This window comes from Microdochium trichocladiopsis (genome assembly GCF_020744255.1).
Source record: "Microdochium trichocladiopsis strain MPI-CAGE-CH-0230 chromosome Unknown B0I36scaffold_2, whole genome shotgun sequence".
NCBI lineage: Eukaryota > Fungi > Ascomycota > Sordariomycetes > Xylariales > Microdochiaceae > Microdochium > Microdochium trichocladiopsis.
In genome coordinates, this window is record NW_025763545.1 from 4,232,337 (window position 1) to 4,247,726 (window position 15,390).

The following is a 15,390-nucleotide window of genomic DNA, read 5'->3' on the forward strand; positions in this document are numbered from 1 at the left end:
CATCCAGACGGTTGCACAAGCTCGCCTCATGTCTCAGTCAAGCAGTCCCCGCATGACCAGTCCGGCGAAACCAGCATTGTCACAAACCAGCACTTTTTCTTGGCTCCAACGTATGTCTCACTACTTTGGTGTCGGCTGGCGAGCTGCATCATCTCAATGGAATGCTGTCGGAACTCACCCCGGGTTGGAAAGGGGTCATGCTGGACCTGCAGCGAGCACACATGGTGCCGAAGAGAGCAACCTTGGCGCAGGCACCTTGCTCCTTGCAACCTTTTGGGGTGCCTTTAGGCTCTGTATTCTCATTTTTCTTCCCGACGCTCCAAAGAAAAGAAATACTTGGGACTCCCAGCCGGGCCAATGTCTCCGAGGCGAGAGTCAAAAAGTGTCGGCAAGAAGCTTGTCGGCGAACGCGCGTCTGAATTGGTACCTGTGCGAGTGTGAAGATCGGGACGGGGTAAGGGTGCTCTTGTGAAGAATGTCTTGGCTGGAGCGCAGATCAACGCCGCGAAATGCTCCTAGGGAAGCAATACCGCCGCCCCGATTACGGGAGCAGCCGTCTGTCTCATCAGGGGGAACCATCCTGTGGGTCGCGAGCTGCAAGCCTCATAGCTTTGACAGCTTTTATGGGGCTTTGTAAGCCTGAGCACTCCATTCTCTCGGTCTGAGCTTTGCGGACCGCAGCAGTCCTCGCAGTGGCTAGATAAGCGGTGGCCTCTCTTTGATGCCTCTCCCGTCGATGATTAGTCAACGGCCGAGACAGATTCACAATACGTATCCCGAGCCGCCCAGTGATTTTGCCAAGGCTATCTGTACATGCCATACCTTCGAGTCTGCAGGTCCTCACAGCACCGGCGGCGTCGAAACCATCTGTTGAGCGGCATGAGTGACACAGCACGAACAAGATTCCCATTGACATGTGATTACCAAGCAGCCTTTGTGTCCGGCCCCCCTAACCCACTGATCCACAACATGCTTCCCCGAGTGCAGCTGCATCAACATTTTCTCGATATCGGGCCGGCCCGACCATGCACGGTACGCCAAGTCTCGCATTCGGGATGCCCTCCTGTAGAGGGTGAGCGAATATCTGCGTCGATATGTGCTGTGAAACCATGGGTTGTGGGGGTCTCATCCAATATGTGCTCAGTCGTGTGACTGGGCTCTCCCTCTATGCATGAACAACAGAACAGCTCTACCAATTGTTTGACCTGCAGTGCAGGGCTATCTTGTGACAGAGACGCTTGTCTGGCCAACATGCAGAACTGACCGCCCACGCAAAAAATCTCGCTCTTTTCGTACTTGCCTTATCAAGAGTATTGTGGCCCCGGAATTTGCCTCTCTGGGGGATCAATCACACATAAGCGAAGTCAAATGCTGTGATAAGGCTCGCCCGGCAGTTTCGTGAGGCCAGCATGCTGTCTCAGCCCCAAAGTAAAATTGACTCTGTCGGGGCCTCTCTTCTACGCCTCCAAAGCCCCTCTGAAAAAGATCCTGACCGTGTACAACTGCCGGGGTATGAAGAAAACAAGCCGTTCCAGAGATTGGTGATCAGGCTCGGGAGTCAACGAGCCCAGCCGGTCACATCGCATCCCACAGGTGTGGTGCATGCCGTATTGAGCATAGCTCTGCGGGCGGAAAAAGTCGGAAAAGCAAACAATACACATGGATAGGGGACTGTGGCCCGAAGCTAGGGATGGCATTCCCCGGAACTTGCCATCGCCTTGTCTTTGGCAGCTGAAACAAGCTGTCCGCGGGGAACTTTTACGCGCCCTCCATTTCGGAGGTATGCAAGCCATGCCTGCTCCACCTACATCACTACCCGCTGTCTTGACTCTGGGCAACTCACTCATTGGCTGGCGCAACTTGGCGTGCTCGGACGGGAAGGGAAGCCGTGCAGATTGGGTTACGGCATTGTGTAATCGGGCGAAAACTAGCATTACCAAGGCTATGATGTCACAAATTAGGGGTTGAATATTTTCACTGATTGTTCAGACACGGGCAATATGGCAATACTGCGCAAACGATTCTATTGCCCAACTACAATGGCTCGTGAGGACAATGACGGCGGAATCAAAGGGCGAAATCGCTCCTCAGGATAGTTTTCTTGACAATCTCGCTGAATCTGCGATTGTGCTCCACCGTGTGGGGGACGTCGTGGTCACCATCGTGGAGGTACATCGAAGCTGTCTCTGGGTCGCACAGCTTGTAGAGGCCGACTGCATGGCCGATGAAGATGTCCCGGGTGCCCCATGTGTGCGCGGTGGGAATCATGATGCGCTCGTCGGTGATGTCTGGATGGTAGCAGTGCGGTTTGAGATGCGAGTTCTTGGGGTTCGTGTGCATGTCGTGGAGCTCGTGGCGTCGCTGCTCCCAGTTCGGGAACATGTCCGTCAGTATGGTGTCGCCCAAAAACTGGAGTTCGGTGGGCTTGATGTTCTCCTTTGTGGCCAGGTTGATCCAGTCCTCCGCCTCAACAGACAGGGGGTTTTGGCTCATCAAGAGGCCGTACACATCGTGGCCGTATTGCGAGCTCCATGTGAATGGCAGCGCACCCGCAATGAATATAGCGAAGCGGAAGAGAGGAGGCGCCGACGGCTTTTCGTTCTGATGCTTAAGAATAAGAGACGATGCCAGCATTGAGCCCTGGAAATGGCAGGTTAGCTTGGAGCGCCCTATAATGCTCATGGTCAGGAAGGAACTTACCTCGGAGACCCCCATAATGCCGTCGAACGGTCCCTCTTCCTCGATATACTCCTCGATTCTCTCGAGGGCATTGCCGATCTCTTCCGTCGTTAAGAAAGAGATATAGGTCAAGTACGGACCGGGGAAGACCTCGCCCAAGAATTTCTGGGGTACGACCTCCTTGTCGCCGTCAAAGAAATCATACTCATAGTCGTCAGGAAGAAATGTCCTCAATTTCTCGGTCTTCGCTTGGAAGATCGCCGAGTTGATGGCGGTTCCGTGTAAGCACAAAATTCGAACCATGTTGTATGTAGATGTTCGGCAGGACGACGCTCGAATTGAGGGCGTAGCAAACGTGAGACTCAAGACGTCTAGGACGTTCAGGACTTCCAAAGTCGGAGGACAGGCTGGCTGATCCGAGATAAGAAAGAACTAATAGGGGAGATCTACTAGCAAGGGAGATGACAGACGTCAAGGCATCATGCCACCAAAAATGGGTCGAGGACCTGTGCCCCAAGAGATCTTCTCGCTCCACCGAACCCGGTTGCACAAATACAGCCCTGGCCCTAAGCGACGGGCGAGGCGGTTATCTCGCCCTGTGCATACGGCCAACTTCACCTCTCGGGGCGGCGCTTAGCTGGTGATGTGACCGGAGGGTTTCAGCCACTTCTGATGATAAGAAGAAAATGCTCCGTGTGCCCTGGAGCTATTGCCCAGCTTGTGACGGCGGCCAGACATCATTTCGATCGCCGATGTGCCTTACCCGTCCTGTTCATGGTGTAAGACATCTGGCCGTGCTCAACAAGCCTCTCGCCTTGTACTTTGTATAGCTCGAGCCAGGCCACTTGGAAGCCCCATCCGAAATCTCCTTGCCGTATAGGGTCCAGCTGTCAATACCTTATTCTCCTAGGTTTCTTTGGGTGGGACTTTCATTGGTCAGCGCAATACCCGCAGAAGTGGGAGCGGGTCGTTTTCTGTGCTGAGACGCCACTACTGCAAATGACGGCGGCCGGCTATTGGTGACTGTGTCGGCCGCCATTGGACCTTACACATTGTCTCAGCGACTCCACGCAGCCCCGTTCTTTTCTGTGGCGGCATTTGGCGGCGACGACTGATTACGAACTGGACGCGAGCGAAGTGGATGCCCAAAATTGATCCCCACCATATATCTGAAGACGTGACCTCCTCAGTCGGATAGGCGTGGATAGGGAGCAAGACATCTACCTTTATGGCTGGCGGCTGGTGCACCTCGATGTGGGGCCGATGTCTTATCGAGCCTTCGGCAGCAAAGTGCAATAGGTCAACATCCAGGAAACATTGCAGGATATAAAGACCAGAGCATAGGATATGTCCGGCAGGAAACTTTCGCGAATAAATCACCTCTCAGGTCCTCCTCGCGTCGCAGATACCCATCCACACTACCAGGAGCTATTCCTCCCGAGTCCACCTTATGACCACCCTCATGAACAACTTCCCTTGATCACCTTTTGAGTGGCTTTCAACTAGCCTTGGTGATTACCTTTATGACCTGCTACCACCTTAAGAGCCTATAGACTCTGAAAAACTCGCTACGCACTCACACTCGCTAGTGTGCCGCCGACATACCCCAACTCGTTGCAACAGCCCATATAACGAACTTCGAGCACTCATCCGCAACCTTTCCCCCCCAACGTGTCACCATGTCTGACTCTGCCATTGCCATTGTGGGCATTGCATGCCGCTTTCCCGGCGGTGCTGAGAGCCCTGATGAGTTCTACGAGATGCTGGTCCAGGGCAGAGATGCCTGGTCCAAGATCCCCGACACGCGTTTCAAGGGGGAGGCCTTCAAGCATCCCAACCGTGACCGGCCTGGAAGTCTGGTGAGTGATGTGGCCGACACGATGACCTGTCTTGCTCATGTGCTCATCCCCACTGCTTTAGGTTACCGAAGGTGGTTACTTTTTGAAACGCGACATCACGAAGTGGGATGCGCCCTTCTTCGCCACGTCGGCCACCGAGGCGACAGCCATCGACCCACAGCAGCGAATCCTCCTCGAGCTCGCCTACGAGGCTCTTGAGAGTGCCGGTATTCCGATCGAAGACATCTCGGACACCGAAGCTGCTTGTTTCGTCGGCGGCTTCACCCACGACTACAAGAACATTGTCAGTCGTGACATTGCTGCCACGCCCCAGTACGGCATTACTGGTTGCGCGCAGTCTCTCTTGTCCAACCGCCTCAGTTGGTTCTTGTGAGTGCTCTCTGACCCGATGGAACTCGGAGGGAACAAATGTGGTTGCTAACAATCGAGCCCCGAATCAGCAACCTGAGAGGAGCGTCTGTCTCTGTTGACACTGCGTGTTCGAGCTCGCTGGCGGCCTTGCATCTGGCATGCGAGACCATCCGGTCGAAGACGAACAAGACCCGTGTTGCCCTGGTTGGCGGCACCAACTTGATTCTGGACCCTGATGACCCGACCCAGCTCAACCAGATGGGCTTCCTCAGCCCTGACGGACGCTGCTTTGCGTTCGATTCGCGTGCCAATGGCTACGCCCGTGGCGAGGGCATCTGCATGATGGTTGTCAAGCACATTGACGACGCCATCCGCGACGGAGACCCGATCCGCGCCGTCATCCGTGCCACGGGTCTGAACCAGGACGGCAAGACGGCTGGCATCGTCTTGCCTCACCAGGACGCACAGATGGAGTTGATCAAGAACACGTATGAGCTCGCCGGCCTTGATCCTGCAGATACCCAGTACGTCGAGTTCCACGGCACTGGCACCAAGGCTGGTGACCCGACAGAGATGGGTGCCATCGCCCGTACAATCTGCAAGGCCCGCACCAGCAAGGTTCCGCTGTACTGTGGTTCGGTCAAGACCCAGATCGGCCACACGGAGGGCACCGCCGGCATCGCCGGTGTGCTCAAGTGCACTCTGGCCCTCGAGCGAGGTTTCATCCCTCCTCATCTCAACTTGATCAAGCCCAACCCCAGACTCCAGCTCGATACGTGGAACATTGTCCTGCCCAACAAGGCGGTACCATGGCCCGAGTCGGAGAAAAACCTCCATCGTGCCTCGGTCAACAACTTTGGTTTCGGCGGCACCAATGCCCACTGCATTCTCGACGATGCCCCGAGCTATCTTCGCTCGAGAGGCGCTCAGGTCGAGAAACATGTGCGCCTGACCGATGGCGCCTGGTCGAGTGCCAGGCACCCCCGGGTCTTTGCGCTCTCTGCGCCCGAGCAGGACGCCACCGCCCGCCAGCGCAAGGGGCTGGCCGAATACCTCAAGATGTCTCCCGAGAACATTGATGACCTTGCATACACCCTGTCGAGCCGTCGTTCCAAGTTTCAGTGGCGCCACACAGTTGTTGCCAGGGATCTGGACGAGCTCACTAGCACGCTTCAGGACGATGCCATCAAGCCCGCCAAGGCGCTCACCCAAAACAATATTGCCTACGTGTTCACCGGCCAGGGCGCGCAGTGGTTCGCCATGGGCCGCGAGCTCCTCGCTTACGAGGTTTTCGCCGCCTCCGTCAAGCAGTCTGCTGCTTTGTTGACGCAGATGGGTGCCAGCTGGAATGCCCTTGACGAGCTTCTTGCCTCTGAGACGTCGTCCAGGATTAACCAGGCTGAGTTTTCGCAGCCGCTGTGTGCTGTCTTGCAGATCGCCTTGACTGACCTGCTTAAGCACTGGGGGGTCACGCCCCAGGCTGTGCTTGGTCACTCGTCTGGCGAGATTGCTGCGGCCTACGCCTCCGGTGGTCTTTCGAAGGAGGACTGTCTCAAGCTCGGCTACCACCGTGGCATTGTGTCCAAGCACGCCAAGGAGATCCACCCAGATGGCGGCATGATGGCCGTTGGTCTCAGCCCGACGGACGTACACCCTTACTTGGACCAGGTCGAAGGCATTGTGGTTGTCGCCTGCGTCAACAGTCCCGCCAGTGTCACTCTTTCGGGTGACAAGACTGCTCTCGTGCAGCTTCAACAGATCTTCAAGGACAAGAACGTCTTCAACAGACTACTTCAAGTCGAGACTGCGTACCACAGTCCTCACATGCGCAGGGTCGCTGACGAGTACCGCAATGCCATCTCTGACATCAAGCCGAGGAACGATGCCACAACGCCTTTCTTCTCGTCCGTGTACAGCCGTCTCATCACTCCTGCCGAGCTCGGCCCGGACTACTGGGTTGCCAACCTGTGCTCGCCTGTCGAGTTTGTCGGTGCCCTTGATGCTGCTCTCTACAAGGATGCTGCCAAGCGTGTCGTCAAGCCTAAGAGCAAGGCCATCAACACTCTTCTCGAGCTTGGTCCTCACTCTGCCCTTGCAGGCCCCATCAAGCAGTACAAGAACATGCGCAAGGACTTTGATGCTGTCGTCTACGAGGCGGCTCTGTCTCGTGGCAAGGATGCCGCGGTTACGGCAATAACTCTTGCTGGTAATCTCTGGGCCCGTGGTGCTCCTGTCACGCTGAACGCGGCGAACGACCCCAGCGGAAAGCCGGCATCTGCGAATGTCCTGCACACCTTGCCTTCTTATCCCTGGAACTTGACCACGTCCTACTGGCACGAGTCTCGCCGGTCCAAGAACCACCGCGCCCCCCCTGCACCACGCCACGACCTCATCGGGTCCCGCATCGATGACAGCAACCCTCTCGAGCCTATCTGGCGCAACTACCTGCGCGTCAACGAGCTCCCCTGGCTGCGTGACCACAAGATCAACGGCGACATCATCATGCCTGCCGCTGGAATGATCTGCATGGCCATTGAGGCTGCTCGCCAGCTTGCCGAGACGGATGGTACGGCTGACACCATCAAGGGCTTCGCTCTGCGTGATGTGTGCATCAACAAGCCCCTTGTTATCCCTGAGCCTGCTGATGCCGGCGTGACTGGCGGTGTCGAGGTTCTCCTGCACCTCAAGCGCAGAAAGCTGGGCATGGGCACCGGCGCCGGCATATGGCACGAGTTCGCCCTGTACTCGGCTGGCAGCGGCGATGCCTCGTTTGTTGAGCACTCGTGCGGTCTCATTGAGCTCCAGCACGCCCGCAACTCGACCGAGGTCGACGCTGGTCGGGAGCAGCTGCTCGAGATCCAGGCCCGCCGCTCCAAATACAAGGACTTTGGCCTCGTCTGCAACGACCCCGTTGCCACTGCGAGCCACTACGCCTTCTGTGACTCGCAGGGCCTGCAGTTTGGCCCTCTGTTCAGGGGTCTGACCAGCCTGGCGAAGCGCGACAACAATGTAATCTTCCAGGCCACCATCCAAGACTCCAAGGCGACCATGCCTGCCTCCACGGAGAGCAATATGCTAGTCCACCCGGCCACGCTCGATGCTCTGCTGCAGGTCATGCTCGTCGCTATCCCCCGACAGGAGGACGTGCCCAAGCAGGTCTGGATCCCCTCCAAGATCCGCGAGATCCAGATCTCCAACGACGTCCTCCACAACAAGGGCGACGTGCTCCACGGCACCTGCGAGTCTTCGCGCAGTGGTTTCCGCGAGATGGTCGGCACCATCATGACGGGCGATGCCAACTTCGACTCTACGTCGGGCATCAACATGGAGGGCGTCACCTTCACTGGGCTGGGCTCGTCCCAGAGCATGCCCCAGGGTGTCGAATCTGGCGAGCAGGCCCGCCTCAAGCTGTGCTCCGAGCTTAAGTGGAAGGCCGACCTCGACCTCCTCACTCCCGAGAACATGTACTCTGTACTGTCCCAGGGCGTCGAAGCCCCTGAGGATCTTGCCCGGTTCTGCAGGCTGCAGCATCAAGTCATCCAGATCCTCTGCCGTCGTTCTCTCCAGAAGTTGGCTACCATCGACCGTAGTGGGCTTCCCGACTACCTGATCCAATTTTCAGACTGGATGAAGACTCGCAGCGAGATTGGCGACGCCCCTGTGTCCCCTAGTGAGGAGGACGCTCTGCTGGCTGAATTTGCCGCCAATTACCCCTTTGACGGCAAGTTCTGCATGCACGTATTCGACAGCCTCGACGCCATCTTCAAGCAGGAGACCACCGGTATTGCGACGCTCATGCAGGACGACATGCTGAATCGCTTCTACCGCGAGACCTACGGCTGCGACCTGTCTATCAAGATCTTCCAGAACTGGTTCGACCTCAAGGGCCACAAGCAGCCCGGCATGAAGGTCATCGAGATTGGTGCCGGTACTGCCTCCATGACCATCCCGGTGCTCAAGCAGCTCGGTGGCCAGGACGGCGAGACTCCGCGCTTCGCCAGCTGGACTTTTACCGATATCTCTGCGGGTTGGTTCGACAACGCGCAGAAGGTGCTTGAGGACTGGGCTCCACGTGTCGAGTACAAGCGGCTCGATATTGAGAACGACCCTGCCGAGCAGGGTTTCGAGCTTGGCCAGTACGATGTCGTCCTTGCCGTCAATGTAAGTACACCTGTCCAACTGCTCTTCTTGGAAGTAATATCTAACCAGCACACTCCCCACAGGTTCTTCATGCGACCAAGGATCTCACCACCACCCTGCAGCACTGCCGCAGCCTCCTCAAGCCTGGCGGTAAGATCCTGCTCGGTGAGAACACCAACGTCATGGATCTCAGCTCCTTCATCTTCGGCACCGTGCCGGGCTGGTGGGTTGCCGAGGACGGCCGCAAGGACGGCCCTCTGATCACCGAGGCCGAGTGGGACGTCGAGCTCAAGAAGGCCGGCTTCACGGGCACCGACATTGCCGCGCAGGACAACAACGACGCCGTGGCCCACCGCATGTCCATGCTCGTCAGCACGCGCCTCGACAAGGACACCAAGACGACCAGTAAGGAACTCGTCATCCTCGAGTCCAACACGGCCTCGAGCCACGTCAAGCGCCTCGCCCAGCTCGTCAGCAAGAAGCTGCAGGCTGCCGGCCATAAGACTCAGGTGCAGACCCTCGCGGAGGCGTCGCGCACTGTGGAGGGCAAGTCGTTCATCTCGCTGCTCGAGTACGATGAGTGCTTCTTCGAGGAGCTCCAGGAGGAGCAGTTCAACCAGATCAAGGAGGTCCTGCTCCACGGCTCCGAGCTGCTGTGGGTGACCCGCTCCGACATCAAGGACGGCCTTGCCCACCCCTCGAAGCGCATCGTGAGCGGTCTTCTGCGTTGCATCAAGACTGAGGACGCCACCCGCCACGTCTACGAGCTGCACCTGACGCGTGACCTGCTCGGCGAGGCCGGGCTCGAGTCCGCAGCCGAGGCCGTCAACACGAGGCTCAACACCATCTGGACGTCCAACGACAAGACCCGTGACGAGTCCGAGACGGTTGAGCGTGACGGAGTCTTCTGCATCCCCCGGTACTTCCCCCAGAAGACACTGAACCGCTCGCTGCTGCTCAAGGAGACGGGCGCCTCGCCCGAGGTGGACCGCCTCGTCCAGCCAAACCGCGACCTCAAGCTGACCATTGGCACTCCGGGCATGCTCGACACGCTGCACTTTGTCGACGATGATGCGCCGACCAAGGCTCTCGGCGAGGAGGAGGTCGAGATCAAGACTCAGGCCTGTGCTATGAACTTCTTGTAAGTGTTCTCTCATCTGCTGTTGAGCGAAAGAACGCCGTTACTAACACCAACTACCCAGGGACCTAATGATTGCCATGGGCCAGGTCCAACATCCCATTCTCGGTTACGAGGCTGGCGGTATCGTCTCGCGCGTCGGCCCCAAGGTCAAGCGCTTCAAGAAGGGCGATCGTGTTCTGTACATGGGTCTCGGTGCCATGCGGACCACCATCCGTGCTCACCACCTGTCTGTCCACGCGATCCCCTCGAAGCTGTCGGTCGAGGAAGCTGTCACGATCCCTATTGCCTACGCCACTGCCTACCAGTCCCTCATCGAGGTCGCCCACGTCCGCAAGGGCGAGACCGTCTTGGTCCACGCCGCAGCCGGCGGTCTCGGCCAGGCCCTCGTGCAGATCTGCAAGCTGCTGGGTGCCACCGTGATCGCCACGGTGGGCAATAACGACAAGAAGCAGGCCGTCATCGACCTGGGTGTCAAGCCGGAGCACATCTTCAGCTCGCGTGACATGACCTTTGCCCAGGGTGTCAAGCGTGTCACTGCCGGCAAAGGCGTCGACGTTGTCGTCAACTCGCTCGCTGGCGAGGGTCTGCGCAAGAGCTGGGAGTGCCTGGCCCCCTACGGCCGCTTCATCGAGGTCGGCAAGAAGGACATCCTCGGCAATTCTGGTCTCGACATGCGGCCATTCCTGATGAACACGCTCTTTGCCGGTGTCAACCTGGAGCAGATGATGAGCAACGACCCGCAGCGCGGCGCCGACCTCGTGGCCAAGGTCCTCCGCCTCTTCCAGCACGGCGACATCGACCTCATCAAGCCCATCTCGGTCTACGACTTCTCCGACATGGAGACCGTCTTCCGCCAGATGCAGCGCGGCACACACATTGGCAAGCTCGTGCTCAAGGTCACTCCCGAGTCTCGCGGGCCCGTCATGCCGCAGCTCAACATCCCCGTGAACCTCAACCCCAACGCCACCTATCTGCTCGTTGGTGGCCTGGGTGGATTGGGCCGTGCCCAGGCGATGCTCCTCGCCGAGCACGGCGCCAAGCATATTGCCTTCATCTCGCGGTCCGGCGACGCCAAGCCCGAGGCCCGCGAGCTCATCGCCCGCCTGCGAGAGATGGGCATCAACGCGCACTCGTACGCTGCCGACGTGGCCAACAAGAGCCAGCTCAAGTCGGTGGTTGACAGCATGGCCGCGACGATGCCCCCGGTCCGCGGTGTCATGCAGGGTGCCATGGTGTTGAAGGACAGCTTGTTCCACCGCATGACCTACGAGCAGTGGGTCGGTGCTACTCGTCCCAAGATCCAGGGTACGTCTTCTCTCGTTTTTCTAAACTTCCTTTTTCCTCTCCTTTGATACCATATGATACAATGCTGACGTTGGCTTATGAACAGGCACATGGAATCTTCACGAGCTCCTGCCCAAGGACCTCGACTTCTTCATCTCGCTCTCCTCCTTGGCGGGCATCATCGGATCCATCTCGCAGTCCAACTATGCTGCGGGCAACGCCTACCAGGACGCGCTCATGCATTACCGCAAGTCGCAGGGTCTCAAGGCGACCAGTTTGGATCTCGGCCTGATGCGTGGCATCGGCTATGTCGAGGAGAACGAGGATGCTGCTGCCCACACCAGCTCTCTGAAATTCGTAAGTCATCTTTCACCCCAGACTTGGATCTAGATCTAGAGAGGCCAAACACCCAATACTAACCTCCATCTCTCCCCCAACCGATAGACGGCTGTCCAAGCCGACCAGTTCTTCCACATTGTCCGAGCCGCCATGACGGGCTCGACCGATGGCAGCAGCGCCGAGCCAATGCCCAGCCAGCTGCTCCTCGGCGGCGGCAGCGGTGGTTCCCAGGAGGCCTCGCACGCCGCGGGCATCGAGGGCGACTACTACTGGCTCCGCACGCTCGCCCATTTTGCCTACATGCAGCTCATGGACGTGCGGGCCGACTCGGGCGCGGGCGGCGCGGGAGGCAGCGGCAAGGGCGCGGGCAACGCGCTGATCGCGCAGCTGCGCAAGTCGGCCAGCATCGACCAGGCCACCGAGACGGTGACGCAGATCCTGCTCGAGAAGATTGCCAAGAGCATCATGACGTCGGCGTCCGACATTGACACGAGCAAGCCCGTCTACTCGTACGGCGTGGACAGCCTCGTCGCCGTCGAGCTGCGCAACTGGATCGGCATGGAGCTCCAGAGCGAGATCAACATCTTTGACCTCACCAGCAGCGCGCCCATCACCGACGTCTGCCGCAAGATTGCGAACCGCTCGCTGATCGTGGCCGATGCGCTCAAGCACCAGCAGGAGGCGCATTAAGAAGGCCCCTTAGGGGAAGTAGGCGGGGTGGTGGGGGTTTTCTCCGTGCCGTTGCGCGAGACTCACGGAATCGTAACGTTTTTCTTCGATGGGAAGAATCTCTTCGCAAGTAGGATTGTGTGAAAACGGCTGTGCAGGCACAGCTTATCCTTTTCGGTTTTGTTTCATGTTTTGACGGCTACTGGCCGCCTTGGCCAGGATAATTGTTCTTCACAAGCGTGTCGCTGTTTTAATCATGTATCGTTCGCGCCCTAGATAGACCTGAAAGAAGATCTTGAAGATTCACGTTACGTCGATTATCTGGGCGCCCAATGATTTTCTTGAACATGACAATACTCCGAAAGCCCACGCTGCTCGACAGACGTGTTTGTTTTATTATGAGTTTCCCGAAACAACAAACAAAAAGGTATCTTTGATGCCATTAAAAAAAAACAGAATAATATCGTGTCCACATCATTGTTCCCAAGGCCAACTCAGAGCTCAATATGCGCTCTGTGCCTCGAACCACTGCATGAGATCCGCGTCGTTGCCCAAAAGCGGCACGTCCAGCGAGAAGTCGAATGCCCATTCTGAAGAGGCGGGATCAACCCCCACATCAGCCATGTTGAAGTTGTTGTACTGCTGCTGCTGTTGCTGCTGCTGCGGGTCATTCACATTCTGCTGGGGTGCCTGTTGAGACTGCATAGTGTTGCCAGCCAACTCTGGCTGGCGCGGCAGGACTGATGTGCCGTCTCGCTCACAAGTCAGGTGCGGCATGTCAGGGTACGGGTGAAGGGTGCCTGGGACCGTCGCGGCGGTATTGGGCAGCTGAGCAGTGCTGCCAGCGGCGGCGGCGTCCCTCTGGCCCTGCATGTCAGACTCTTGCTGCTCCGCCGCCGCTGTCCAGCTTGCAGACGAAGCTTCTGTCGGTGCCCCTGGCTGCTGTGGCTGTTGCTGTTGCTGCTGTTGCTGCGCAGGCTGGGGATCGAGCACCTTGTCCAGAATCCGGCTGATCAAGCCCGTCCCCTGCTCACAGTTGTGATACCACATCTCGCCTTCCTCGACGTTGCTGAGCTGGGCGACGAACACGGACAGCAGCCTGATGGTCCGGCCGCGCGAGAATGCCGGGTCCTGGTTGTTGTTGTTATTGTTGTTGCCGCTGTTGCCCGACCCATTGCTCCCACTGCTTGCCAGCTGTTCTCTCCTCAGCAGCTCGACGGCCAGGATGGCCGCGCAGCGCATCCCGTGGAACACGAGCTGGGAGAGGGCGTCTACGCGATACGTCGTGGCCATCTCGGGCCGCTGGGCCGACTTGAGCATGTCGTCGAGGAAGTGGTATGCGTTGCGGACGAGGCTGTCGGACGACATGCCGGGGACCTGCTGGAAGATGACGCGCTGGAGGAGCAGCGTGTTGGAGCGGAACGCCTGGCGGCACAGGTCGTGCAGCAGCCGCTCGAACGGTGAGATCCGGTCGTAGCCGACGGGGCCGTGGCGCGCGCTGCGCATCGACTCGGGCAGGATGGTCCAGAGCTCCTCCATGTGCCGCTCAATCTCGGCCGCGCGGCGGAGGATCTCGTCGGGCCCAAACTGGCACAGGGACAGCTCGAGGATGTCCTCGCGCCGCGGCGACAGGGTCCACCAGATCTTGCGGAAGGCCTGCTCGTTCATGACCCCGTCGAGCCGGAAGCCGTGCGGGTCGAGCCTGGTCAGCAGCTCCCGGCGCTGCTCGGCGGGCAGGAGGATCTCCTCGTTGGTCAGCCCCGAGGCCGGCGTGAAGCGGCAGTGCCGGTACGACAGCCGGGGCGGGCGGCCGAGGAACGTGGCCAGGCCGACCTCCTGTGCGTAGCTGGTCGCGAAGGCGCGCTTGCGCAGCTCCGAGAGGAAGAAGGGCACGCGCTGCGCCGAGTCGGCCTCGTCCGGGCCGTGCAGACCCATGGCGATGGCCGCGGCGATGACGGTCCCGGATGCCTGATAGGTGGTGAAGGAGCTGGGAGTCGACGTGGCCACCGTCACGTTGTACAGGTGCCGCGTGAGGAAGAGCAGCAGGTCGTCCATGGCCGCAGACATGTCCTGGCAGAAGGAGAGGCACAGCTTGGCCCCTCGAGAGGCATGCCGCATAACTTGGATGCGGTCGACCCCTTTACTGAAGATCGGGTCGATCGAGGTCAGACAGGTGCAGCAGTCGCCTGTGGCCGCCAGGATGATGCCGAGCACCTCCCAGCGGATGTTGGGACCTGTGGCAGCCTGTACCCACTCCTCCGGGGTGGTGTTTCCATTATATGAGATCTGTGTGCTGGTATTACGCCAGAGCAAGTCGCAGAGCGCTCGTATCGCGGCGGGATCTTGGCTAGCCAGCGTCTCACCATGGACAGACCACAGCCCTTCGAGCCAGCCGTTGATGATGGAGGCCGCAAAGACATCAACGGAGCCGTTGCATATCTCGAGCAGCCGGTTGATCAGAGTCTCGATCAGGGCACGATCCTGGAAGAGGGCCAGGACCCTAGAGCACTGCTCGATCATGACGGCATCCTCAGAAGGGGACACAAAGGTCTCGCCGAGGTGAGGGTTGGCAGAGAACTGTCGCAGGCACTGCAGCTCTGCGGCAAGGCCGTATTTGGGGAGGGACTCGGAGAAGATGGACGAGAAGGAAGTGGCGCCCATGTAATCCTGGTTCACGGGGCTGGACAGGCTATTGGCCGCCGTGTCTGGCTGGACCGACTGGGATGTCGAGGGTCTGGCAGGCGGGCGTGGTCGGGCTTGGAAAGAGGAGGAGGCAGGGGAGGGTAGAGAGGGCGAGTAGCTATAGGACTGGGTCCGTAAGGGCACATTGCTGTTGAACGTGTTGAAGGGGTCTTTGGGCAAGGGGCTCTGCTCCTGCCTGCTCCAGCTGCCGACCCCACTGTCGCTGCCCCCGCGTCCCTGCTGGAG

General features: G+C 58.8%; 3 protein-coding genes across 3 annotated transcripts; 1 reads left to right on the top strand and 2 right to left on the bottom strand.

The window, feature by feature from the left end:
- Positions 1 to 2,067: 2,067 nt before the first annotated feature.
- B0I36DRAFT_359951 (serine hydrolase FSH) lies at positions 2,068 to 2,982 on the bottom strand (the record flags this gene model as incomplete). Its single annotated transcript, XM_046158217.1, has 2 exons — positions 2,068 to 2,640; positions 2,701 to 2,982. 2 exons carry the CDS (start codon positions 2,980 to 2,982, stop codon positions 2,068 to 2,070), a joined length of 855 nt encoding a protein of 284 aa, XP_046017496.1.
- Positions 2,983 to 4,358: 1,376 nt separating this feature from the next.
- Positions 4,359 to 12,483, top strand: B0I36DRAFT_372464 (uncharacterized protein; the record flags this gene model as incomplete). The annotated part of the gene is made up of 7 exons (XM_046160118.1): positions 4,359 to 4,538; positions 4,600 to 4,907; positions 4,979 to 9,050; positions 9,113 to 10,170; positions 10,232 to 11,475; positions 11,561 to 11,811; positions 11,899 to 12,483. The coding sequence occupies 7 exons, from the start codon at positions 4,359 to 4,361 to the stop codon at positions 12,481 to 12,483; spliced, it is 7,698 nt and encodes a 2,565-aa protein (XP_046017497.1).
- Positions 12,484 to 12,785: 302 nt separating this feature from the next.
- Positions 12,786 to 14,407, bottom strand: B0I36DRAFT_316071 (uncharacterized protein). The gene has a single exon (XM_046152958.1). It carries the CDS (start codon positions 14,395 to 14,397, stop codon positions 12,964 to 12,966), a length of 1,434 nt encoding a protein of 477 aa, XP_046017498.1. The 5' UTR covers positions 14,398 to 14,407; the 3' UTR covers positions 12,786 to 12,963.
- Positions 14,408 to 15,390: the final 983 nt, after the last annotated feature.

What these genes read in the sequence shown, in the direction of transcription:
- B0I36DRAFT_316071 (XM_046152958.1), bottom strand. Translation starts at nt 14,397, where the DNA reads ATGGGTCTGCACGGCCCGGACGAGGCCGACTCGGCGCAGCGCGTGCCC.